Genomic DNA, 27,989 nt, shown 5'->3' with positions numbered 1-27,989 from the left:
TCTTCTGTGCCTACCGAGGTTTGCCTTAGCGGCACAGGCTCCACATCTGCTACTGTAACCACTGCCTCGTTGCCACCGTGCCCACTGCCAAGTGGACACGGCGGTAGTGCTGGGAGCACATAACTGTCTATGCGTCTCATTCTTCTTGTAAAGGCTTTGTTCCTGTCACCCGCCAGCTCTCTTGTTGGGCCTTCACTCAAGCCATTTACAACAGCGAGAAGAAGCGGTATCAACGATGAAGCTGCGTGCTTCCTTCCAACAACGGATGATGCAGTGCTTACATGTCACGGGTTCCTGTCGTCAATGGCTTCAACTCCGATAAAGACGGCACCACACGGTGGACTAGCCAGTGGACACGGCGGAAGCGCTGGGAGCACAGCGCTGACTATGCGCATGACTGTGCGCGTTTTTCTTGTATGGATTAGTTACAATAGCACAATACATCATACGTGATAATAGATTTCTGGTTGTACTGCCGTGCCCACATGTGTGTATGAGTATTGCCTTTCAGTGTTTACGTTCTTGCACGCTCTTAGTTTGTGGATATATAGAAGAGAATCCGTGTTGAACTGTTGAGAGAATGTTCCAGTCGTTAATGAGTGGCCATCAGGCAATTAGAAAAGACGTTGCTTCTTTTAAAGAACGCTTTGAGTCCAAAGAGAAAACCATACACTGTCTTGAAAAGCGTTGAAACAATTTGGAAGACAGTACGATTGAATCAAAAGGAATGAACCACGAAAACGACGAAGTAATTGCGGCTGTAATTGCAGCCCAGGAAATGCTTAAAATTAAAGAAGAATAGCTTGCTGATCTAGAAAACCGCAGCCGCCGCTAGAACTTGGTAGTTTTTGGAATATCTGAGAATCTCAATGAAACAGAAGCGGGATGAAGTAGCCCGGGATGTCTTTCAAGATAACTTAGGTATAAATTGTACATATGTGGCGTGAATTGGCAGCATTTGGCAGCGGCAGCAGCACCGAGCGAACATAACCACTTACTCTGCTGCCGAAACTGTGCAGATACGACGGAGAGCGGTCTTCACCTGGATCGTCTGAAGTTGCCCGGCCCCATCGGACACGGCGGACTGCCTGGGTTCCCCTGCCACTCGTGACCGTTCTACTCCTGTTCTACTGCACGACCGGCTTCGCACGAAATCACTGCTGCTATCATCGCTGCAACCATCCAGTGCGCCTGCGCGCCGGACGGAGCCATCGACCATATAAATATCGGAAGCACCTGGCGAAGCGTTTCATTTGGCAGCGGCAGCAGCACCGAGCGAACATAACCACTTACTCTGCTGCCGAAACTGTGCAGATACGACGGAGAGCGGTCTTCACCTGGATCGTCTGAAGTTGCCCGGCCCCATCGGACACGGCGGACTGCCTGGGTTCCCCTGCCACTCGTGACCGTTCTACTCCTGTTCTACTGCACGACCGGCTTCGCACGAAATCACTGCTGCTATCATCGCTGCAACCATCCAGTGCGCCTGCGCGCCGGACGGAGCCATCGACCATATAAATATCGGAAGCACCTGGCGAAGCGTTTCATTTGGCAGCGGCAGCAGCACCGAGCGAACATAACCACTTACTCTGCTGCCGAAACTGTGCAGGTTAGTTTGTACTCACATTCTTCTTTTTTATGGTGCTTGTGCTGCGGTCGCTGCCAAAGACCTGTAGTGTACTTTCATGTGTTTGTTCTAGCGACATCTTGTCGCAGTGAAAACCATGTCTAACGTCTGCTGCACTTGTAATGTGGTCTTTCTTGAGAACGAAGGACGCGTAGTTTGTTCAGAGTGCGCACACGAGTATCATTTCGGAAAATGTGCGGGGCTGGCGGAAAAGTCTTTCAAAGGAAAATCTGACGCTGCAAAGAAAGCGTGGCGATGCCAAGATTGTCGGAGCCCGGCGTCATATGGTAGCTGCAGTGACGAAAGCAAGACCGATGCAGATATAAAGGCTATCCTTACATCTATTAATCTTAAGCTTGAAAGCCTGCCAGCCCTCGTAACTCGAGTGGACGCCATAGAAGCATCTATCACGCACATGTCTGCCATTTTTGAAGATTTAAAGAACACAATCGGTGTGCAAGAAAATGAGATTAGAGTGCTCAGAAAGAAGGTGCAAGAACTTGAGGAAAGGGATAAAAACAACTTATCAGCTCAAGTAAAACTTCGACGAGAAGTGAATGATCTTGAGTTTAGAAATAGGCAGCTGAATTTGGAAGTTCATGGTGTTCCTTCGCTGAAAGATGAAAACTTGCTCACGATATTGAATGAGGTTGCCGATAAGCTCAAGGCACCTCATCTTGTTGAACAGGACATTGCCTCGGCACACAGGCTGCCCGCTCGGAAAGATAAGATACCCGGCATAATCGTGCGCTTCACAAGGCAGGCGATCAGGGAATCGTGGTTGAGTAAGAAGAACAACCTAAAAGACAGTAACCCACACATCTTCATCCAAGAAAACTTAACCAGCCACAACCGAGAACTGCTTCTAGCAACTAAAAACTGGGCGAAAGAGGCCAACTTCAAATATGTATGGTATACCCATGGGAAGGTTCTTGTGCGTATGACGGATGGGGCAAACGCAATCCATATTAAATGCCTTGAGGACCTTCATCGTCTTCAGCCAAAATGAAGTGTGTAATGAGTGCTATACTTAAGGGAAGAGGGCAAAGATGTATGAGCACACTTTTTACTCACCAGATGACCTGAACATTATGGTATCTAATTTTAGGTCTTCCGTACTAAAATGTGTACACCTAAACGCAAGGTCTGTCCGCAACAAAATATTTTCTTTAGAAGAATTCTTCACTAAATTTTCTTTTAGCTTTTCTGTTATTATGTTCAGTGAAACATGGAGCACGAACGAGAGTGACGTTTTCAGAATGAAAGGCTACAATACGTACTACATCAACCGCCCTTGTGGTCGCGGAGGTGGCACTGCAATTCTCACTTTGGAACAAATGGACTGTGAACTGCTTGATTCATTTAGCATAGTGACTCCAGACTATGAAGTGTTAACTTTAATTGCAGATAAGGAAATATATTCGGTCTGTTATCGGCCGCCAAATGGGCATATTTCAACATTTTTTGATTTTTATGAAGGCTTTCTTTCATTTGTTGTAGAAAACAAGTATAAGCTGATCGCCGCAGGTGATTATAATATTGATATGGGTGTTAACACACTTACTAGTACAAATTTTACCAACCTTCTCTTGTCATATGGATTTGACAACGTTATTAAAGAGCCAACAAGAATAACAACTGAATGTGAGTCAGTACTAGACATCTTCATAACAAACCTTTCATCGCAAGATATAATAGCTGGTGTCCTATCATGTTCCATTAGTGATCATCTTCCCGTGTTCCTTTGTTTACAAGTTGCCCGCACTGTAAACTGTTCTTCTGCTGACAGTTTTTACCAGCCAGTAACCGATACGGCTCTTGACGCGTTTAGGAACGAGCTGCTTCAAACAGACTGGCGTGAAGTACTGAATAGTCATGATGCTAACAATGCCTACAATGTTTTTTTAGATACATTCAAAAGATTGTACAATGCGCATTTTCCTGTTAAAAAACGTAAAAAGAGCAGAAAAATTCGAAAGCCATGGGTCACACATGAACTGTATCAACAAATGAGAGCAAAAGATAAGCTCTACAGACAGTTCTTCAACACCCGTAATCCTGATGATTTGGCCGTCTTTAAACGGTATCGGAACCAACTAACGAAACAACTGCGTACTGCACGTAAAGAGTACTTCTCACGTTTTTTGGACGACAAAAATGTGTCGAGTGAGTTGCTATGGGACAAATTAAACACGCTCTTGCGTCGCGATAACCAACGTACCTGCATTTCTAAACTAACAATTGATGGCCAAGTTTTGCACGACGCGGAACTGGCTGATGCTTTCAATATTTTTTTTACAAATATTAGTACGCCAGGAAGCTCCTCAAATGCATGTCAGTATATCAGCACGCGGAATGAAAAATCAATATTTCTACAGCCAGTGAATGTACAGGAAGTAATTTCAACAATAAAAAATTTAAAGAACAGCAGCAGTAGAGATATCGACGAAATTCAAGTCAAACCAGTAAAGTATATCGCAGATGTCATTGCACCAGTTCTAACGCATATTTTTAACAAATGTTTGACGACATCGACATTCCCAGTGCAAATGCAAACCGCAAAAGTAGTAGTGCTTTTTAAAAAGGGAAGCCGAAATGAATTGGGCAATTACCGTCCGGTGTCTATCTTACCTATATTTTCTAAGCCCCTTGAAAAAATAATACACTGTAGGCTTGCAAACTTTGTTCATCACTGCGAAATAATAACGAAACACCAGTTTGGGTTTAGGAAGAATATGTCTACAGAATTAGCTCTGCTTCACCAGAAGGAATATATTTTAACTCAGTTTGAACGCAAGGCAATAGTACTCAGCCTATTTGTCGATTTTTCCAAGGCATTCGACCTGGTGAATCATGATGTTCTGCTGCAGAAGCTGGACTTTTACGGCATACGAGGGTGTGGATTACAGTTATTGCAATCATATTTATCTCATCGATGTCAAGTAGTCCAAATAAACAACACACGATCACGAGTGCTGCCACTGCTTTGTGGTGTTCCACAAGGAAGCATATTGGGTCCCTTGCTATTTAACCTGTATATAAATGACATTGTTAACATTAATCAGAACGCCAAATTTATTATATATGCAGATGATACCAGCATACTTTTTTCTGGTAATAACATCGATAAACTTATCTCTGATTGCAATGATACCATAGTCAAACTGCAGCAATGGTCCTTATCCAATTACATGAAGATTAACGAAAATAAAACAAAAGCAGTTGTCTTCCGACCGAAAAATAAACCTGTTCCTCCTCATGCCGATATTGTTTTAAACTCTCACCCAGTTGACATTGTTGACCAGTTTAAATGTCTAGGTGTGATATTCACTGCCAATCTGTCCTGGGAACCGCATGTGAATTTTGTATTAGCCAAACTTGCTCGAATAACCGGTGTAGTTGGTCGTCTCCGGTACGTGCTTTCTACTAAAACAAAAATATTGGTCTATAATTCTCTTTTCTATCCACACGTCAACTATTGTCACCTTGTCTGGGGCACAACTACGTTCTCTAACACACAAAAATATTCCATATGCAAAAACGGTATCTACGCCACGTATACAATGCTCGTCATAATGCGACCACTGCAGAATTCTTTCACAGGGCACATGTTATTACAGCTCACAAGCTATACCGCTACCGTTTGAGTGCTCGGTTTAAATATGAAGTGAAAAAAAATATTCATAGCCTCGATGCCTTGGCACATTTAGAAAGAAATGATAAATGTTACAAGACTAGACGTGGAGAAAACTGGAAGGTTGCTGTACCACGTTTGAATTCTGGTATGGAACGTTTGTGTTTCTCTCTGCCATCTCTCTTAAACTATTATCAGTCACTGAATTTTGATTTATTTAGTTGCTCCGCTGTTACACTTAGAGGCCTGTTTGCTCATTGACTAACCTGATTTCAGCTATTCTGGTGTTTGTTTTTATCTAGCTCAAGACTTTTTCTTTTCTTCTGCATTTATGAAGTGTCCTGATACGCTTATTGCTTGTTCATTCTTTTGTGTTGACTGTGTTTGATTGATCTGGCTCAGGATTTTTTATTTTATTTATTTGCTTTGATCAAGTGTCTTGATTTGTTTATCGCTTGTTTATGATCTGGTGCTGTCTAGACGCTGCCTTATATATGGGTCTGCGGACTCGTCAAGCCGCCAAGTGGCAGCTTTTTTTCCGTAGCCCCTCCATCTGTAGCACCTGATGGAAAATAAAGATTTGATTTGATTTGATTTGAATTCAGACTTGGGGAATCACCGATAGGAAGGCCAGACATTACGTTCTTACAGGATTTTTCCAAAAAAGAGGCTCCCTTGAAAACGCAGGGAAATGGTAGGAAACACGCACATTGTTGCAAAATGATTATTGTGAAGAGGCGCTGTGCAAGGAAAAAAAGGACGCGGGCAACAAAGTCTTATTCATGACAAGATTCGCGTCGACGATGAGTTTTACTTTTGGGATAATGCACAGGACAAGCGCAAATTAATTCCGAAGAAAAAAGTTCGGCAGGTGAGACCCTTGCAATATAAGTTGGTGAAAGCCTGCATCACCTTTTGTAATGAATACATGAAGTTATCGGGGTTAGACCTTGTAAGAAATATGAAACATGTATTAATTTACACAATCGCGGCCACAGTTATTACAAGACACGAGGCGCTCAGGCGAGCTGAGGCGCAGGGGCTTCTTCCGCAGTGGCGTTACGTGCGCCTTCGCTGCCCACAACCGCCGTTGTGAGCAGAGCGCCCGCTTTTTACAGCACCTGGTGTGACAGCTACCACTAAACTTAACATTCGGCAAACACTTAAGATTGCTTACGTGTGGTAATGCGAAAGCATTACATTGTTCGCAGACCTCGGAACGTCGCCAACGCGCTCATTTTGTACACTAATGACGTGGCGCCACCTCTTCGTCGCCCTCACGTGCGCCGCCCAATGGCGCACGCAGTAGTCAGCGAGATGACTGCGATGTGACGTGGGCAGTCAGGCACGGACTAGGCACACTTTTAGTGAGCCGTGAATCAGCCGTGGCTTCGGGGAAGCGTGCTTGTCTCGCACTCTGGAGCCCCGTGTCGGATTCCCACCCAGACATAATTCTAGCGAATTTTCTTTCCACTGCCGCTAATTTACTTTGTTTACAGGAATATCCCCGAGAAATGTCCAGTCAATCCGAGAATTTTTGTCGCGTTTTTGATCGGCGCAGCTTTGCCAAGGGCACCGCCCACATAGACACGGCTTTCGCCTGAAAAGAGTGCGCAGAAATGTGATCAGAACACACGGATAGCAGCCACAGTCGCGTCAATTTCGACTGCTTTCAGTAAATGCCCAAAGTGTGTTAAACAATATAGAGAAGCTGCATGGTCTTTTATTAGCACACGATCCTCACGTATGTGCTATGTCTGAAACTTGGTTGCATGACAGGCTGCATGTTGATCAAATCGTTTCGCCAGACTAGCAGCTGTTCAGAAAAGATAGGTGCTGTCGACGTGGTGGCTTCGCAGTTATAGCAAACAATAATGTTAATTTCAAAAAACTAGATCATATTGATAAGCATGAAACTTATTTTTGAGTGTCGCTGTTCGGGGTGTTTCATTCATATTATGTTCTGCGTATCAGACACCAAGTACTGACGATCAATTTATGCAGAAATTATATGATAACCGTTTGAAATATATAGGAAATAACTTAATTACAGGTGATTTGAATCTCCAACAAATAGAATGGAAGTTAATGCAGCGTACGTCTTCGGAAACTACAGAATGCAGGTGCCTTCGAAGCAGGAGTCAATCTCCGAAAAGTAATAGGCTTAAATCGCCGCACGAACAAAGCGTTCGAAACAGAATCAGGGACTAAAAGGGTAACATTGTTCACGGCAAGGCACAGTGAAATGAAGAAGAAAATAAGCATGTGATGCACAATAGCAAGCCGCGTCACCGCCTGAATGACTACACTAAATATTTTAAATTTTATTTATATCTGGAGTATTGCTTCCTGGTGGACACGGCTTCTTTACGCAGCACTGTAGAAGTTTTAAAATATTGTCTTCTACTATTCTAACATACGCTGCTTCCTATAGCGTGGCACCCTGCATCATGTACTGACAAGCCTGCGCTAGCGGCGCGTAAGGTTGCATGGGACGAGAATATGCCCCGGAGGCGGCATATTCGTTGGCGTTGGGTGCTGCGGAGCAGTAGCACCCCCATACCAGCTCACGAGGCCGATAATAAATCTCTGTAGTGTGCAGTGCTCTAGTAATGCACATTTATAAATCTGGTGATGTTCATTTGACGTATGATTCATTTGATTGATGTGGTACTTTCAGTCGTAATTTACAAGTTCCTGGTTTCACTGGAAGTCCAGTTGTGAATGACACTACATGCATGAAATAAATATAAACAAGCTATATTATTTTACCAAATAGGCTGTAGACTACCTTTACATTTCAATTTCTTTAGAAATGAGAAAACGTTCTCTATTGATGCTATATCAAAAGGTCATTTATTCTTCTTTAATATACGCATCAAATTTTATTAGAAGCTTCGCTATTTGAAAGTCCCTAATACATTCTTCTTATACTCTCTGCTAAGCCTTTCTTGCTCTCATTAACAGACACTGTAACTATTTTTCACCCAGCATTTCATGGTAGTGATACCCGCTGTTTTGGCGTGAGAGTCATTTTTGTGCCATTGCAAACTTCCTTTTGCCTTCATGTTCAACACAGTCATTTGCACTACTTACAAGTGTGCCTTTGCTGTGCGCGAGATAAACAAGAATAGATTTTAAGCAGTTATACAAGTTTCAACGGAGAGGTAATTTTTATTCGAAGTTTCAGTGTGTAACGATTTCATTTTGACTGAAGTGAAGTTGCATCTTAACAATGGCCTCCAGACTTCTTCTAATGGTTTGGTTAATACTAAGTCTGTGTTAATAGCCTAATAATAAGGGAAATAGAGTTGTGCAGATTTCCTCGTTGTGCAACCACTGCTAAGCAAGTCGCTGTACACAAAATTTACAAACATTTTCATATATTTTTGCTCCCTTACAGGTTGACCTCCAAAGCAGAGTGGATGGGTGTCGTCGAGGAGCTTGAGCGCTGCCAGGTAGACATCAGTGCTTTGCTCATTATGAACGAGTACTACCGAGAGAATGCACCCGCCTTTGCTCCGACCAGCCCCATTTTCGCAGTGCGCTTGGTCGCATTGTGAGGGGTTGTGGAATCCACAAATGCAATGTCCCTTGTAAGCGCGATCTTTTGAGCCTGATGCATAATGGGATACACCACAAAACCTGCCCAGCAGATACTGCTGCCACCGGGCTGTACTGACACAAGTGCCTGGAAAGTAGTGTGGAAAGCCAAGTGCATTGGCAACAGTAATCCCTGAATACTTTGAGTGCACGCCTTTCGTCATTCTGTATAGTTAGAAACTGTTGTACAATATCATGTTTGGGTACATCCAAAATGAAAAACAATGAACTGTAACATCACCATAGCAAACATGCCAGTTTTGAGATTTCTTGTATAGAGTGGAGTTTTTTTTTATATGAATAAACAGGTTACCTTCACTTATTCGGTGCAGTTGGCTACCTCAAGGCTTATATTTATGCATATTTCAAGTAGTGTTTTCTCTCCCCCAAAAATGCAAATAATTATTGGTGACACGATAACAAGAAACAACACAAATATTTGGTGTTTAATATTTCGTGTTATTTGGTGTTTAATCTATAACTTGGCTCGTATGGTGGAGCAACTCATGTGTATTTAGGATACGACAGGTCCTGCTCGTAAATGGATGTGTCCCTTCTGACATAAACCAAATTCGAGATGGCCTTTGAAGCCAAAATTAGCTATGGCAACACAAAATAAAATTTACATTCTTCAGGTGAAGAGGGCTTTCTCGTCGAACTTCTACAATGGGTCAATGGCAGTTCCACTAAAGCACGTTGCTCGCCACACGTCGCCCAAGTTAGACACGGTCCTGCCAGGAGCCCTCAAAAACTCCATTGGCCAGCTTTGCAGGATTGTGCGCATGCTCTCACGCAGTCCTCATGCTTTGCCAGCCATCGTTTCGTCACTGAAGTAACGCGAGGATGTCTATCTCGTCGAGTAAGTGCCACGAAGAAGCTGCCGAACATCCCCTGACTGTGCACTCTACGAGTGCCTGGCGTCAACCTGTGTTGTAGGCTACCAGAGGCACTTTTCTGCGCGAGTCCATCTAGTTCCTATTGGGGCCGTGGCTCAACAATTTGATATTGATGTTAAGCCGCACGATGCATTTGGCGTTGCAGCCGACACCAACGTTGTTTCTTCCATGGTGTTTGCAGCGCCAAACCTTGTGCAAGACCATCCTGCGTGACACACATGGAGGAAAATTACTCGTAGCTTTTATATAATGCTCTGCCATGGTGAATAGAATTATATGTAAAAATTAACAGCTGTAAGCAAAACATTTCAGTTTTGCAGCTGTTTAGCCTTGGTAATTTTAAACAAATACAATAGTCCAGCCCATTGTATTTGTGGATGCCAGCATCTTGCAAATACATATGCAAGGCCAGTGTGCAAGTAGTTGTCAGGCTTGTTATCTACGTACTGGTCAACCTGTTGAATCTGTTCAAAGGAACAAATTACCGTTACCCTCAGGGCTTGGGTGCTTAGTTTTAAATGCGTAAGCACTTCTGTGTCTACTCAGCGAGGACATAGGTCCCTTCACATAAGACGATTGTTTTCAAGATAGGACCCACAGCAGTGAGCGACCTGCCCTTTGTGCTTCCTCTCCCTACAGCGCAAACTACGCGGCGAGAACACACCGCACACGAAGATATCACCGTCCCACGCACTCTGCCCCCATTGCAGATTACTTTCAAGGTAGGGCCCGCGCGGCCCCGCCATACGCAGCCGCCGGCGGAGTATGGTTGGTCACGGTTCATAATGGTTCGACGCGGATGGATAAGGCACGAAAGAGCGATAACGGCTTACAATGATAGGAACATCATGAGCACACCTGACACTCCTACCTGTTGTAGCTTGCTTGCGTCATCAGTTCACCTTGCGCCGCCTTCCGCTGCAGTTCATGTCGCCGCAGCGCTGTCGTTTATCCTGGTCGGATCAAGTTTCATAACATTGATAATGACGCCGGGCTGCATGGTGATCAGCAAATGGCACAATGCCTACGCGTATTTGCACAACTTGGAAAGAAGTGTCTGTATGAATTTTTTTTTGTTCTTGTTTGCCTGCTTGTGCGCTTTTCATTTTTTGTGTGCGTACACGTGTTTTGGCTACTCCGCTTTCAGCGAGCCAATTTACGGGAAAAATACTAATTGACATCGACATCGCGTATAGCATTTTTTTTCTCAAATGCGATTGTTAGGTCCAGTGATTGTCATCGTGCAGCATTTCAGGCCTCTAAAATGCAACAATTGCCTGCTTCATGAAACGATTAGTACACAGCGAGCTTCACAACTCTGCTGCGAGCCAGGTAGGCCACGCCAATGAATTTTTTCGCTCTAATTATCCGTTTGTACGGCAGTCTCCACAGGTGTGCGGTTTCAGATATGAGGAAGGCGCCCTGAAAAATCTCATTCGCTTTCTAATTGCCGCGTCAAGCTTTGCGTTTAAAATAACTTTGTATCACACTGCGGAACACCAAGGGCGCTATAACGTAAAACTATTCCAAACTTTTCCAATTCTGCAATCAGTCCACCGCGATTGGTCAAAAACTTTTTTGGACCACCCACACTTCACCTGTATGGCACGTGACGTCACGAAAATTGCGATAGCTCCCCATCTGATACGACATGTATACATTGATCATGCACAATTTGACCGAACAAAGCAAAAATAGCTATTTCTGATTCGACGCCTTTTTGCCTTAGCCCTTGGCTATTGGTAAAAAGTTTTCGGGCTGCACCCACTTCACCTGCCTCCCACACGACGTCACAAAACCGAAAAAACTTATCGCGTCAAAGTGCGCGTACGCGTTAAAGAGGCATTAATATGCCAAACAAAACTGAATTTTCTTCTGAACAGCCGCAGGCTGCCCCCACGTTCCGAAAGGAATAAAAGATGGCTGCCGCCGATCGCTCCGGCACGGGCTAGTCACTGCTGCCGGAGAGCATGGGTGTATTTGCGTGTAATAAAACTTTTTGCGTGGCCGTGTAACGTTTTCGAGAACTTTCGGCACGTTTGCGACCTCGTTCTGCCAACTCTTTTTTGCTGGGGATCTGTTTTAGCGTCATTCTTAAGCGTCCGTTGTATGCCGCTGCGATTGTAGACGAGCCGCCGCAAGCTAAGAGAAAGTGGACCAATCGCATACGCCGGCACTACCCTCTTCATCCGGTTGTCGATATTCAGTGCAGTGGCTCGGCCCCACCGAATCCCTCTCCACTTGAGCATGCTCCTCGCCTCTTGTGAGGTAATTAGATAAGACAAGACGCTCAGTGCAAGCAATGTTATTTGTTTTTCAAGCAAATAAAAGTGACCTCCTGTGAACGAGGGGAGCATTTTATTGGTCTGTTGAGACAATCCTGCAGGTGACCGCGCGACGCTTGTGTCGGCGGTTACGCAAATTGGACGTCAGGAGATTGGAATATACAGATATTGGAATAGTTTTACGTTATACGGCAAAATTGCCTCCGCAATATATAACGAATCACATATGTGTGATGAAATGGATGCTCCAAGCACGCAAATGTTAGAACTAGTACGTGGTTGCTTCATTCGCGTTCACTTCTTGGAGTGCGCAAACTGCAATTGCGTAAATATTTGGAGGACGCTTATGCTTTGCCTTTAAGAGTGAAACGCGATAGCATTCCTGACCGCTTCTCACACTTCCAGGCAACTGGAGCGCACGTAACCGTAATGTTTACCGGAAAACGCTGGCCGCGAACGGTGTGCACGAAGGCGGGTTTTGTGGTAAAACGCGGCCTCTTTATTGGGCCTCGATGCGACGGAGGCGAGCATCAGCTAGAGGTATTGCAAGGAACCGGGCTCGCCTCTCCGTGGCCCCCAAGACAGCCATCGCGCCGGCGTGCGTAAAATGGGGGCACCGCGGCCACTTTGTGAACGCCACGGCCGGTCTGTGTGTGTGAAGGGGTTTCTTTTAATTTTCGCGTCACAGAACTATGTTTTCTCGTATAGTGGAATTACAGTCCGAGAGCTATCACGGTCTGTAGGCTGTGTGTACGTCGTAGATTACAATTTTTCAACGTATTTTAGCTTCAGAAATTCAATTCAACACATTTCTTGCGTTACATGAAGGGCCGTAGCATGGGTAGTTCGAAAATATTATTGTCGTAACGACAATCGATGCCGGATGCGGGACAACGGGCGCCGACGCAGGATTTTCTGCGACACCGGCTCCTTAACGCTGTCGCGTTGAAACTGACCGCACGTGCACGGGTCGTGAAGTCGGAGGACAAAGACGATTCGCGAGCTAAACGCGGAATAGGTGCCCTTCTCGTTATCCGCAGTTGTCCGCCCGATGGGACGCGAAACTCATCTGTGTCGGCCACGCTAGTGTGCTTGCGGCATCAGCGCGCTGAATGTTTTTTCACTCGTTCACATTGCTATGAAGGGCTGAATTCTTGCACTGAAGTTGTGCTTCTGGCGTCTGTAACTAGATTTACTTTATCAAAGCACCTCTGGCGTTTTTAACTGTTGTTCAAAATAGATATTTCTGCCACACGTATGGCGGGTCGATTTGCTGATAAATTTGGAAATAAATTGACACATCTGAAAGGCAACTTATATAATTCCGAGCTGAGCAACGATAGATGTAGAAAAACTCGGTTGTATGTGTTCTGCAAGAGAGCAGCTTCGTGTGACGGAATTGGCACATGCGTCCACCTTCAGACGCCTACAGAGGTTTGGTTTTGGGAGCCCGAAAACGTTAAAGTTCGAATATAAGAAATTCAAGAAAATCAAGCCGTTGAGTACCATGCGCTGTTCCATTAAAAAGCATGTGCTTTAATAACCAATGCCTACAGGCCAAAGGATGATACTTTCAAGGACGAGCGTCTGCTCAAAACTAATATTTCGCAAGCACTCGCTCCTCGGTCACCGTCATCTGATAGTAGGTGCTGACATTAGCAAGAAAAAGGTGGTAACTGAGAAATCATACTATTGGCGCGCACATTGCAATATATATCGCAGTAAAGTACCAAGGGCTTGAGAAGATCTGAAGTAAAATGCTATATTTCCCTTAGCATAACAGCACCCGGTATGCAAAGTAGGCTTCGCCTACCACTCTTTCGCACACTTGCTGGCTTTTATAGTTCGCTCCAATGTGCCCATAGTTGAAAAATAAATAAAACAAAACACCCCTGGCTTGTTGCTGTGGATGATTCGATTCGCTCATAGCATCACACTGGAAACTATTAGACTGTGCTGGTGCTACTATTGTGGTGCGGTAACAAAAATCGCAGCTTCGCCCGGAAGGCGAAGCATTGGGGCAGCAAATTAGTGGACCGCTATACGAAGTAAGGATAGTAGTTTTATCGGCCATATAAACGTGTAAGCACAGGCATATAATAGATTAAGAAGCATGGTATCACCTGCGCACAAGCAAACATGAACACATCTCCCTCGATGACCGCGGAAACTTGCTGTGAAAATGTTTCAGTGAGAAAACGCGGCAGCAGCAGCGAGCGAATGGACTTCCGTGCTGCCGCTCGCTTCAAGGCGAATTAAATCGCAAAAGCGCAGCGCGGACACTGTAGCCGTCGCAGATGGCTTTCAAGATACAGCGGTCACCCGGGCCACCCGGAGTAGAACGCGCTCCCCTCCTTGCACTCCCCCCCGAAGTCTAGTGCGCGAGGGGAGGCGGCGCGCGTCCTCCCCGCTTCCTCCGTTGCGTGCGTGAGAACGAATAACGATCACCCCCTCACCCTCGCGCGCTGGACTTTACATGGAACCTCACGGCGACGCCGACGGCTGAAAATGCGCTGTCTATATAATTGCTATTGCAATAACATTTCACTCCTGCGTCGCTTTTTCTGTGAGCTTTTATTTATTTATTATGGATCATCAGCTCAACCTAGATTTCACTGCACATGTCGATACGCCATCACCGGGCATCATTTCAATGTCCGCTTCAGTATTAAGAGCACAGTAAAGGAATTACGAGGAGTTTATAGCAGTTATGCTTGTGTAGATAGGTACTATTCCCCTGTTAAAAATGAACCGATGATTACGGTACTTCATAATGAGCAATTTGAGCGAAGCTGTATAGGTGTTTTAATTTGGCGATATATTGGCTGTCGCGGATAATCTTATTCGTTCGGCACGTGGCAAACGAAGCGAAGTGTGGGGCGACTGCGTCGCTAATCTGGAGATCGTGAGAGGCAGTGCGTGGGTGATGCGTGGGCGCCATTCACAGCTGCCGCCGCAGACAGACCTTCCAGATGATGCGCGCTTCTCACGCACCATCTTGTAGCCATCGTTGCCATACTATGCTTTTCTGCTCATGCTTTCGCCATACTCTCCTGCTTTGCTTTCCGCGTTATGGTTCAGCTGCACCTTCTTCGTCCACTTTTCTCCTCTGGTCTTCCAACGCCGTCTGCGCTCTGCGTCCACTCTTTCATCCGTTGCTGTGCTCATTCGCTCGGATACGCCGGCGTCCACGCACGCCGCAGGCATGGGTGCCTAAGAGCTGCGCACTAAAACAAAGGTGGTCTGCTTAACATATGTAAAGAAGCCGTATGTTCTCGTGTGCGCCCATAGGACTGTAACGGCTTAGAAGCGACCCTAATGGACAGCGAGATTGCAGTGCGCTTGTTCCAGCATGCTATTGAATACAGGTGGCAGTTGAAAGGAAGCTTGTGAAAGAGGGATATGAACACAAGATTATTAAAAAAAGTAAATTAAGATCAGCATCTACAGGTGCTTAAAATGTATAGCTGTGCTCCTCAGCAGTTACGACAAAAAAGCAAATGCTTTTCTCGTGACGCCCACTTCATTTTTACTTTGCTGCGCTTTTCGTTTGTATTCACCCCTTGAATACAAAGTGTGAATGCGATCAGCTGTAACGTAGAATGGAGACGGAGTCTTGTAATATAGCTGCTTCTCTTTAATGGCTGGCCAGAACCAGAGCGCGCAGCTTACGCACTTCATCGTCTCTCGTGGCGCCGACCTTTGCGCGCGCCGTCCTGCGGTGCGAGAGCCCCACACCATTGTGTAAATTGCCCCCCATGCGAAAAGCGACCGCCTCGGTCGCGTCAAAAAGCTCTTCCAGCGACATAAGAAATGGAGCTGCTCAGGTGCACCTCAGCGTTCACGTTAGCGCACAGTATGGTTTCATGCGCACTACATGAACAACTTCAGCGCGAGGACGACGGGGTCAGAACTGCAGGGGACGACTTCGTGGATCACGTCAGTGAGGCGGCGTGTAACCTTGTAGGGACCAAAATACCGGCGGATCAACTTTTCCGAGAGTCCACGGCGACGGATGGGCGTCCAGACCCACACGCAGGCGCCGGTATTATAATGGACGTCGCGTGGACCCTGGTTGTATCGAAGGGTGTCGGCATGCTGTTGGCTCCAGATAGGAAGCCGAGCAAGCTCGCGTGCCTCTTCGGCTCTTTGTACGAACTCTTCCACGTGTTAGCTGGTCGGGCTATTATCAGCCAGAGGTAGCATGGCGTCAAGTGTTGACGTGACGTGGCGCTGGTATACAAGTTCGAACAGCTTAAGCTGTGTCGTCTTCTGTACAGCAGTGTTATACGCGAAAATCACACAGGGTAAGATCTCGTCTTACGTCTTGTGCTCTACGTCGACATACATGGGGAGCATATCCGCCGGCGTTTTGTTCAGACGTTCCGTTAATCCATTGGTTTGAGGGTGATACGCAGTGCTCTTGCGGTGAGAGCTATGCGTCAGCTGGAGAACGTCCTACATAAGTTCTGCTGTAAATGCTGTAGCGAGGTCGGTGATGAGAACAGATGGTGCACCATGGCGTAGGACGATGTGGCGTACAAAGAATTTGGCCACTTCATACGAATTTGCTTGCCGAATCGCTTCGGTTTCAACGTCCTGGGTTAAGTAATCGGTAGCGACGACCATCCATCTGTGGCGCGAAGAGTTCACTGGGAATGGCCCAAGTAGATCCTTTCCTATTTGTTGGAATGGTGCTTAAAGAGGGTCCACAGGATGGAGAAAGCCAGCTGGTTTAACTGGCGGTTTCTTGCGGCGCTGACAATCGCAGCAGGCCTTCACGTGCCGTTGCACAGAACAATAAAGCCGGGTCCAGTAATACTTCTGTCTGGTCCATGCTAATGTTTTAACGAATCCCAGCTGTCCCGCGCATGGCTCATCATGACAGGCTTGCAAAATGTGTTGGCGTAGCACCGATGGCACGACAATGAGGTACGTATTGGGACCTCTTCCGCAGTTTTTCCTGTAAAGGACGTTGTTGTGCAAGTAGTATGATGATAAGCCGCGCTCGAGCGAGCGGGGTAAAACACCTTCAGCTCCTTGGAGGTGCTCGATCAGCGGCAGCAGCTCAGTGTCTGCGCGCTGGTGCTCAGCCATCTTTATGTCGTCGATAATGCCGACAAATGGCAAGTCATGGTCAGGGTCCGATGACGTCGTCGGGAGTGGTGAGCGTGACAAACAGTCAACGTCACTGTGCTTTCTTCCAGATCGGTATAAAACTGTAATATCGTACTCTTGTAAGCGCAGGATCCAACGGGCTAGTCTGCCTCAATGAGACTTGAGGTTGGCAAGCCAGCACACGGCGTGGTGATCGCGGACAGCCTCAAAGGGTCTACCGTACAAGCAGGGTCTAAATTTACGAAATGCCCAAACAACCGCTAAGCATTCTTTTTCAGTGGTTGAGTAGTTCTTCTCTGCCTTCGTGAGACTGCGGCTTGCATAAGCGATGGAGCGTTCCACACCAGCTTGCCACTGTACAAGAACTGCGCCGAGAGCCGCATTGCTGGCGTCAGTATGAATTTCAGCGTCGGCGTCTTCGTCGAAATGAGCAAGTATGGGGGCCTCTTGCAAACACTTGCGAAATTCATTGAACGACTGCTGCTGCTCGCACGCCCAAATGAGAGGCACATCGTCGCGTGTAGGCTGTGTCAGAGGCTGAGTGATTCTCGAGAATCCCTCGACGAAGCGCCTATAATATGCCCATAAACCAAGAAAGCGTTGGACAGCCTTCTTGTCTGTGAGTGGTGAAAACTCGGCGATGGCAGCTAACTTGTCGGGGTCTGGTCGGATGCCTTGAGGACCAACGACATGGCCAAGAAACTTGAGCTCTTGGAACCAGAAGTAGCATTTTTCAGGCTTGATGGTGAGGCCGGCAGTATTGATCGTTGCGAGGACACTCTCGAGCCGTGCGAAATGTTCGTCAAACGTGCTCGCGAACACGACGATGTCGTCCAGGTATACGAGACAGGTTTGCCATTTGAGTTCAGCAAGCACGGTATCCATCATCCGCTGAAAGGTGGCAGGTGTGAAACACAGACCGTCAGGTGTCACAAACGCTGTTTTTTTCCCGGTGCTGTTCATGAGCTGCAATTTGCCAATACCCTGATTTAAGACCCAACGAAGAAAAAAACGTGGCATGTTGTAGACGATCCAATGCGTCGTCGATGCAAGGCAATGGTGAAACATCGCGCTTGGTGACATGGTTCAACTTTCTGTAATATACACAGAAGCGTAGCGTGTTGTCTTTCTTTCTGACTAGCACTGCAGGCGAGGCCCACGGGCTGGTGGACAGCTTGGTCACGTCGTCTTGGAGCATCTCTTTCACCTGATACTTGATCGCTTCCATTTCCACTGGAGACTTTCTGTAAGGATGCTGACGAACAGGACGTGCGGACTTGTCCGTAATGATGCGGGGCTTTGTGATGGACGTGCGCCGCACTTTGGATGACGTTGAAAAACAGTCAGCAGATTCATTCACGAGGCTCAGTAGACGGTCATTCTGATGGTCTGGCAAAGCGGCGTTAAAATGAATCCGTTCTTTTAGGCTGGGTAACTCAGATTGCTGAGACGATGCGGTTTCCAATGTGGCAATGCCAGTAACGTCAGTGATTTCGCGAAGAAATGCGATTGTCGTTCCTCGCAGTACATACCGATACTCGTTGCTAAAGTTTGTTAGCAAAACGACTGAACATTTGTTTCGCACCTGAAGAAGCCCTCTGGCTATACAAATGAGGCGTTCAAGTAGCAGGGGCATGTTTGCCTCAGCAATTCCTTCGGCGTCTGCCTCCATGTCGCATCGGACAAGGGTAAGGGCGCTGCTCTTGGGCTGCAACGTGACGTGATCGTCAGCTACGCGAAGCGCGACGTCATGGTCGTTGTCATTAATGTTCGCTATGGCTTGCGTAGTAGCGAAGGTGACTCTAGACTCTTGCAGGTCGATGATGGCACCGTTCACCTGAAGAAAATCCATGCCGTGTATGAGGCCCTTTGAACATTCAGGATGAATGACGAAATCGCCGATGTACGTGAAGCCCCAAATGTTGACTCGTGCCATGCACCGGCTCATTGGAGTTATGAGATGCCCTCCTGCAGTACAAATCTGAGTTCCGGTCCATTGCGTCAAAAGTTTGTTCAGTATACGCGCAAGATTCTGGCTCATAACAGACGTGTCCGCACCCGTGTCGATGAACGCCGTGACTTCGTGGTCATCTATGGTAACTGGTACGTCGCAGGATACTGACACTAAACTACACTGCTCTCTCTGCGTCTCAATTACGTCATATCGCGGCCGTCGTAGTGGAGGATCTTCAGTGTTCGCAACGTCAGTGACCTCACCTCCGCAGGTCCCTGGACTCAGTTTTCCCGGGAGGCTGGGCTTGGTGAGCGAGGCCTCGTTGCTCTCGGCGTGAATAGGGGGCTGGAAGGCCTGTTTCGGGTGGGTGACGGTGACCAAGGTTCACGGAATCGTGGGGCGAACGAGGTCCTGGCGTCCGCGAGGTATGCTTCAATGTCGAGGGGCGTTCACCATTGCGCGGGCACGGATCATTTAGAGAAAATCCACAGAGCCCAGCTCGGTGGTAAGGATAAGCCCTGTAGAGGTGATCGGCTTCACCGCAATGAAAACATAAGGGCCTCCGGTCTGCGGTGCGCCATACGTCGCTCTTGCGGGGCGGTCGTGTTTCAGCCATGAATGGCGTGCGGCGAGGCCTGAAGTCGCCAGTTGCTTGTTCAACGGCGCGCACACCATGAAAGTCCGGCACGCCGATCACATCGCGAAAAATCGGGGACAACGAACTTCGCGCAGCTTCCGCATATTGTCACGTGGTAGTGACGGTTAGGAAGGCAGCAAAACTGTGATTAACGAAGCGAGTGTTTTATTGGGCGAACTTGTGCCCACAAAAAACAGGCTGCATTCAAAGAACAGCGGTAGCGGTGAACACGATCGGTGGTCGTCGAAATCTGATCAGCGGGTCAAGTGTGTCGGCTTTTATAGATCAGACGTCGAATGTTCCAGAGTAATAGCTGGGACCCGCATGCCTTCCACAAAGTTCTACGCCATTCCCGTCGCGCATACATGCAAGCAGATTACGCAAGGTTCGGCGACAACAGACAGCGGATGGAACCATCGATAACATTCCAGAAACTTCTGACACAAGCAAGCGCGTCCTGCGCAGTGCGTTAACATTTGTTAGGCGGTGAAACGTGTCACCCGATAAAGACAAGTACACGTGTCAATACCCCCCTCTTATATAGCATCGACCCGATGCTACGCACAAACGCAAGTAACAAAGAAAAGCACTCGTAGCAAAGAAAACAAAATAAGGAAGTTCATCAGCGTCCGTAAAAGGGTTTGAGACGCACCACGTGGACCACTTCAGATTGTACGCGGCGCCGCTGTGAATGCGAAATGCCGTATGGCACTACCTCATAGTCAAGCACGCCAATACGTCCGATGACCTTGTAGGGTCCGAAATAGCGTCCCAATAGTTTCTCACTCAGTCCTCGTAGGCGTATCGGGGTCCATACCCAAACACGGTCGCCGGGCTGCCACTCGACTAAGCGTCGTCGGAGGTGGGAGTGTCGGCTGTCGGTACGCTGCTGGTTCTTGATCCGTAAGCGGGCGAGCTGTCCGGCTTCTTTGGCGCGCTGGGGATAGGTAGCGACGTCAAGATTCTGCTCGTCAGTGACGTGCGGCAGCATGGCGTCGAGCGTCGTCGTCGGGTTGCTGCCGTAAACCAGCTTAAATGGCCTGATCTGTATTGTTTCTTGCACCGCCGTGCTGTAAGCGAAGGTTGCGTACGGCAGGACGGCATCCCAGGTCTTGTGTTCGACGTCGACGTACATCGCTAGCATGTCGGCGAGGGTCTAATTCAGGTGCTTCGTAAGACCATTCGTCTGTGGGTGGCAGGCAGTTGTCTTCCTGTGCCTCGTCTGACTGTACTGCAGAATGGCTTGGGTGAGCTCCGCTGTAAAGGCCGTTGCTCTGTCGGGGATGAGGACTTCTGGGGCGCCATGTCGCAGCAGGATGTTTTCGACAAAAAATTTCGCCACTTCAGCTGCGCTGCCTTGCGGCAATGCTTTAGTTTCAGCGAAGCGGGTGAGGCAGTCTGTCGCCACGACGATCCACTTATTTCCGGTTGTTGACGTAGGAAAGGGTCCCAAGTCCATCCCGATCTGCTGGAATGGTCGGCAAGGAGGCTCGATTGGCTGTAGTAATCCCGCTGGCCAGTCTCGGTATGTTCTGACATAACGGGCGACGTCGGTGATCAGGTGCAGCCAATAATACATTTCGTTTATCCTCGATAGTGTCTGGGAAAATCTGAGGTGTCCAGCGGTCGGATCGTCATGTAGGGCGTGCAATACTTCTGGACGCAGTCCTGACTGGACAACAAGAAGGTAGTTGTTGCGCACTGGTGAGTTCTTCTTTACGAGTAGGCTGTTTTGAAGCGAGAACGAAGACAATCCTCGCTTAAATGCCTTAGGGACACCGTCGGTGCGCCCTTCCAAATACTCGACGAGGTTTTTCAACTCCGGGGTTGCTCGCTGCTGTTCAGCGAAGTCTTCCGCGCTTAAAATGCGAAGGAATGCGTCGTCATCTTCGTCATCTTGCGGCGGCGAGTCAATGGGGGCGCGTGATAGGCAATCGGCATCAGAGTGTTTTCGTCCGGACTTATAGGTTACAATGATATATTCTTGTAGTCTTAGGATCCACCGCGCCAGCCGTCCTCAAGGATCCTGTAAATTCGCTAGCCAACACAAGGCGTGATGGTCGCTGACGACTTTGAATGGCCTGCCATATAGGTAAGGGCGAAATGTCGCTGTAGCCTAAACGATGGCAATTAAGGCATTCCTTTTCGGCTGTTGAATAACTGACTTCCGCTTTTGACGACCGGCCAGCGTAAGCTATCACGTGTTCATGTCCATCTTTTTTCTGGACTAGGACTGCACCGAGGCCTAGGCTACTGGCGTCAGTGTGGATTTCGGTATCGGCGTCCTCGTCGAAGTGCGCAAGTACGGGCGGCGACTAAATGCGTCGTTTGAGTTCTTGAAATGCGTTAGCCTGCGGCGTTTGCCACTTGAACTCGACGTCACATTTAGTTAGCTATGTCAGCGGCACAGCGATGCGTGAAAAGTCCTTGACAAAGCGGCTGTAGTAGGCACACATCCCAAGGATTCGACGCACTGCCTTCTTTTCGACGGGCTGTGGGAACCTTCTGACGGCAGCAGTCTTCTGCGGGTCGGGGCGGACTCCAGATTTAGAAGCTCATCATAAGCTAAGCGGCACTTTTCTGGCTTCAGAGTGAGCCCTGATGACTTGATGGCCTCTAGTACTGTCGCAAGCCACCTAAGGTGATTATCCAAGTAAACAAGACAGGTCTGCCACTTCAATCCTGCTAACACCATGTCAATGACGGGCTGGAACATTGCAGGCACCGAGCACCGTCCGAATGCCATGGCCTTGAACTCGTACAGTCCGTCTGGCGTGATGAAGGCGGTCTTGTCGCAATCTCTCTCGTCGACTTATATTTGCCAGTAGCCAGACTTGAGGTCCGTGGACGAGAAGTATTTTGCGTTGCAGAGTCGATCTAATGCGTCGTCTATCCGTGGTAGAGGGCATACATCCTTCTTTGTGATGTTGTTCAGTCGACGATAATCGACGCAGAAACGTAAGGTTCCGTCCTTTTTCTTCGCCAAGACAACAGGGGATGCCCACGGGCTTTTCGAAGGCTGGATGATGTCGTCGCGTAGCATTTCGTCAACTTGTTCCCTTATAGCTTCACGTTCTTGTGGCGAAGTTCGGTAAGGGCTCTGGCCGAGTGGTCGAGCGCACTCCTCGGTGATCATGCGATGCTTTGCGACTGGTGTTTGTCGAATTCTCAATGACGTCGAAGAGCAGCCTTTGTATCGTCGGAGCAGACTTTTGAGCTGTCCTTGCTTAATCGTGGGGAGTCCTGAATTAATGTCGCAATCTGGTTCGGGAACCATGGTCGTCAGGGTAAATGAGGCGAATCCGAGAGGACAAACGCATTACTGGCTTCCAGAGTTTCCTCGATGTACGCGATCGTCGTGCCCTTGTTGATGTGCTCGAACTCATTGCTGAAGTTTGTCAGGAACACTTCAGTTTTTCCTCCGTACAGTCGAGCGATTCCTCTTGCGACGCAAATTTCACGGTCTAGCAGTAGACGACGGTCACCCTCGATGATGTCTTCTACGTCGGAAGGTGTTTTGGTGCCCACGGAAATGACAATGCTGGAGCGAGGCGGGATGCTGACTTGACATTCGAGCACGCTTCAGGCATGGTGGCTGCGAGAGCTCTCCAGCGGTATCGCTTGATCTTCCGACAGCGTTATCGACTTCGACTTCAGGTCGATGATTGCGCCGTGTTGGTGCAGGAAGTCCATCCCGCGAATGACGTCTCGTGAACACTGTTGGAGGATAACAAAGGTGGCAGGCTAAGAACGGTCATGAACGGTAAATCTAGCCGTGCGGATTCCAGTCGGCGTGATGAGGTGTCCTCCAGCAGTCCGTATTTGAGGGCCTTCCCATGCAGTCTTAACTGCCTTCAAATGGGCGGCAACGGGTCCACTCATGATGGAGTAATCGGCTCCTGTGTCTACTAAGGCGGTGACTGCGTGGCCGTCGAGAAGCACGTCGAAGTCGGTGGTTCTTTGTCTCGCGTTACAGTTAGGTCTTGGCGTCGGATCACGGCTGCGTCGCGTTGGCCTGTGGCTCATACGTGGCATCGTCAGGTCGTCTTTCGTCAGCGTATTCTTTGCTTCCAGACTTCGTCGCGACGGCGGCGTGTCGTTATGTCGTCGAGGTATTTTTGGCGTCTTCATCGGCGGCAGAGGATCTGCGTCAGTTCGACGAACAGCAACCGCACCTCCATAAGTTGCTGCTTTTAGTTTTCCGGATATGTACTCGCAGACCAGTCCCGGGCTGGGCCGATGTATGGTCGGCGCTGCGGCGACGGTGATGGCGAACGGGATGGTCGTCTAGGGCTCCACTGAGTGGTGGCGAGGTAGTCGGCGATATCACGAGGTCGTTCACCAAGCTGTGGTCGCGGCTCATTCACTGCGAACCCTCGCAGACCCATCTCCCGGTATGGGCATCGGCGGTAGACGTGACCCGCTTCTCCGCAGTTGTAACAGAGCGGGCGGTGATCAGGAGCGCGCCAAATGGTCGTCTTCCTCGCGTAGTGGCGCTGGATGACGGGCGGGTGGGCTGGCCGTGGCGGTGGTGGACGACGGAATTGCGGTGTTGTAGCGCCGTGGCCTGGTCATGGAGGGGGGCCTTGATGGCGGGCGACGGCGGCCTAGGCCATCGCTTCCGGCTGGGGATGTGGTTGCAGCTCAGGAACTCCAAGCGATCGCTCAAGCTCATCTTTGACGATTTCGGCGTTCGAGGCTACTTGAGGCTGCGACCTGGGGTACAATCTCTGCAGCGCTTCCCGTACGACCGCGCTGATAGTCTCGCGCTGATCGTCGGTGGCCAGTGATTGAATTCCTGCGTAATTGGTAGAGGTCATGCGGCGGTTGAATTGCTGTTTCCGCATTTCGAGTGTCTTCTCGATGCTGGTGGCCTCACGAAGGAACTCTTCTACGGTCTTCGGTGGGCTTCATATCATTGCGCCGAAAAGTTCTTCCTTCACACCCCACATGAGAAGGCGGACTGTCTTCTCCTCGGGCATATCCGGGTCGGCGTGGCGGTCCAGACTGTTCATTTCTTCCATGAATATGGGAACGTTCTCGTTAGGTAGCCGCAGTTGGGCGTCCCTTATGACTTCGGCCCTTTCCTTGCGCACGATGCTCGTAAAAAGTGCGCAGGAAGCCGCTACGGAACAGGTGGCATGTTGTGAAGGTCGACTCCCGGTTCTGAAACCACGTCCTGGCGGCGTCTTCTAAGGCGAAGTATACATGCCACAGCTTGTCGTCGGAGTCCGAGTTGTTGAAAGTCGTGATTCGTTCGTAGAACTCCAGCCAGGATTCCAGGTCTTCAGTCGCTGCTCCATGGAAGGTCGGTGGGTCCCGAGGTTGTTGTAGGATAACGGGGGACGCAGGAGCAGCCATTGGGATTGTTTTAACCACGACCTTCTTTGTCGTCTCAGGTACTAGTCCGTGCTCTGGGGGCAGTCCTTGCAGTCTGCGGCTAGCACGCGGGTCTTGGGCGATGTTGGTTTTGTCCTCGGGCTTCGGGCTTGGATCGCGACTTTGCGGGGGCGTTCGGTACATGAACGCACTAGCACCTCCGCGAGATATTTAGGGGTAGTGATGGTTAGGAAGGCAACAAAACTTTGATTAACGAAACGAGCGTTTTATTTGGCGAACTTGTGCTCTCAAAAACAGGCTACACTCAAAGAACAGAGGTAGCGGTGAACACAATCGGCGGTCGTCGAAATCTGATCAGCGGGTCAAGCGCGTCGGCTTTTATAGATCAGTCGTCGAATGTTCCAGAGTAATCGCTAGGACCTGCATGCCTTCCACAAAGTTCTACGCTATTCGCGTCGCGCATACATGCAATCAGATTACGCAAGGTTCGGCGACAACAGGCAGTGGATGGAACCATCGATAACATTCCAGAAACTTCCGACACATGCAAGCGCGTCCTGCACTGTGCGATAATATTTGTTAGGCGGTGAAACTTGTCGCCCGATAAAGATAAGTACACGTGTCAATATTACATGCGTGGTTGTGGCTGCCGTACCTCGTGCTGTGGTGTCTCGCCTCGCTCTTGGACTTGGACTGCCTGATTTCCTCCCGGGTGACTTCAGCCAGAGCGAGTCGCTGTACCGATGCTGCAGCCACCTGAAGCTTTTGGAGCTCTTCTCGAACAATAGCCTAATGAGCTCCAGCAAGGCGTCGGCATTGTCCAGGGGTATAGCGAGAGAGTCACGCGATAGCGTCGACACGTCGCGATTGTACTGCCTTGTTCGCTGCTGCAGTGCCTTTTCCATTGACACGGCTTCCGCGAGAAACTCTGCAACGGTCTTTGGTGGGTTGCGTATAAGGGCACCGAATAACTCTTGCTTGACACCGCGCATCAAACTCCTGCGCTTCTTTTTTTCCGGCATGGATGGATCCGTGCGTCGGAAAAGTCGGCACATATTTTCGACAAACATTGCGACGCTTTCGTTCGGCCTCTGTACTCTCGCCTGAATTGCAGATTCAGTTCGCTCCTTGCGATTGAGGCTGGCGTATGTGCCGATTTGCTGCCGTCGGAATTCGTCCTATGTCTATACGGCCACCTCACGGTTCTCAAACCATGTGTGCGCATAGTCCTCGAGGGCAAAGTAGGTGTTGCGTAGCTTGCGCTCTGGAGTCCGGCCGTTGAATTCTGTGACACGCTCAAAGTGATCGAGCTAGTCTTCTACATCCTCGAAGGGGTCCCCATGGAAGGACGTGGGGATTCGTGGCTGGTTGAGGATGACCTCGGTCGGCGCGGTCGAGGAAGAAGATGGAACCGATGTACTCCTCCTTCTGACTTGATTGGGTAGAGGCTCGTACTCAGGCGGGAGTCCTTGAAGTCGGCGGCTTGTCCGTACGTACACAGGAGTCAGCTCGACCGCACTTCGTACAGGGCTTGCAGACGGTGCTCGGTCTGGGAGGGGTAGCATGTGCCCCGCCCCTTCACCAGAAAAATGTAACGTATATTGGAGACGGAGTTTTGTAAAATAGCCGCTTCTCTTTAATGGCGGGCCAGAACCTGAGCGTGCAGCTTACTAATTTCATCGTCTTTCGTGGCGCCGACCTTTGCGCGTGCCCTCCTGCGGTGCGGGAGCCCCACATCTTTGTGTCACAGTATTCTTTGGGACTGGGGTGCTATGCAGCATGCGCCGAGTTTTACCCGAGTTTGCTCGTCGGCAGTCAGTGAACGGAGATAGCGCGGAACGCGCCGAAGGTGCAGGCAAAAAAATATGTAGACAAAAAGCCGCGTATGACAACATGAGCGCACCCTGCGTGGCACGCTGCTTCCACGTTTCAAGCGCAGAAGGCTGCGCAACGAAACGCGCCAGCGTCGCGTATTGTTATCAATGGATTATCACAACATAGCGATACCGTGACCGTCCCGCTGTCTGTCTGCACACTTGCCGTGAGCCGCTTGCCACGCCTTTCCCGGGCGCGTCAAGGGCGTGCCTCCTCTTTCGAGCACTATCTGTCTTTCCTCCATCGAATGCGAACAGGGTACATGCGGCGCATTATTGCACCTACACTTTCACTCAAACGAATACGTTAAATACAACAAATAAAATAACGAACATTTTTATTTCTTTAAGTATCTGTTTCTCGTTTTCAACGCTAGAAATGTGTGATGACAAACGGAGATCGAGCCAATTATTAAATTTTGCACTTCTTGCCGCGAGTGGCGACAGTGAGGCGAAAGCTTAGAAGCGGTACATGGAATCGGGTCGCACGCACGAGGGCATTCATACGGTGATAAGTCGGCGCTGGAGTGCTATTCTCAATAAAGTCGGTCATGATCCATGGAGGGTCATGGCAACTCCTTCTCTATTAGGGGAATAAAAACGCAGCGCCGCGGTACGGCTGTTCATCGCAGGCGCTTCACTAGGCTATTATGGCCCCCGCTTTACCGACTAAAAACGACACAGCGGCTGTCGCTGCTACATGGCGGTATGTTATTTTAGAGTGCGTAGTGACGCAGTTCAGTGAAAATGTACCAGTTTATCTTTGTGCGCGAAGCCTCTGCGATACATTGCGAAAAGTGCGTGCTTCCCCAGCGACACAATTCATCGCTTGTCATCGCTTGCCCAGTGAAGGTGCCTCTGAGCGCATGTACGCAGTATACGAGTGTGTTGTGTAGTCGAAGGTGCTTGCGGATTACGTCTGCTGGACCCAGCAGCGATCGCAAATGGATATCGTAACGACACCGCAGCACTCGCATTTTGGCAGGTGAGGGCTCTTGTGTGCAGTTATGAAATCAGATTT

At 48.8% G+C, this 27,989-nt stretch overlaps 1 protein-coding gene across 1 annotated transcript; it reads right to left on the bottom strand.

Moving 5' to 3' along the window:
• Positions 1–17,313: 17,313 nt before the first annotated feature.
• Positions 17,314–25,115, bottom strand: LOC135919104 (uncharacterized). The gene is made up of 5 exons (XM_065452829.1): positions 24,963–25,115; positions 19,381–19,471; positions 18,772–19,131; positions 18,302–18,483; positions 17,314–18,054 (listed from the first exon to the last, which is right to left on the bottom strand). Exons 1-5 carry the CDS (start codon positions 25,113–25,115, stop codon positions 17,314–17,316), a joined length of 1,527 nt encoding a protein of 508 aa, XP_065308901.1.
• Between the last annotated feature and the right edge of the window lie 2,874 nt (positions 25,116–27,989).

The sequence above is a fragment of the Dermacentor albipictus genome, chromosome 1 (assembly GCF_038994185.2).
Source record: "Dermacentor albipictus isolate Rhodes 1998 colony chromosome 1, USDA_Dalb.pri_finalv2, whole genome shotgun sequence".
Classification (NCBI taxonomy): domain Eukaryota; kingdom Metazoa; phylum Arthropoda; class Arachnida; order Ixodida; family Ixodidae; genus Dermacentor; species Dermacentor albipictus.
The sequence above is the reverse complement of the archived record's forward strand: the minus strand, read 5'-3'. Positions and strand labels throughout refer to the sequence as shown.

What these genes read in the sequence shown, in the direction of transcription:
- LOC135919104 (XM_065452829.1), bottom strand. Translation starts at nt 25,115, where the DNA reads ATGGCTGCTCCTGCGTCCCCCGTTATCCTACAACAACCTCGGGACCCA. An exon ending in GAGTCCAGGGACCTGCGGAG is followed by an intron (nt 19,132 to 19,380) that starts GTGAGGTCACTG and finishes TTTGTACTGCAG; the next exon opens with GAGGGCATCTCATAACTCCA. An exon ending in GCTACTTGAACGCCTCATTT is followed by an intron (nt 18,484 to 18,771) that starts GTATAGCCAGAG and finishes CGTCATCCAAAG; the next exon opens with TGCGGCGCACGTCCATCACA.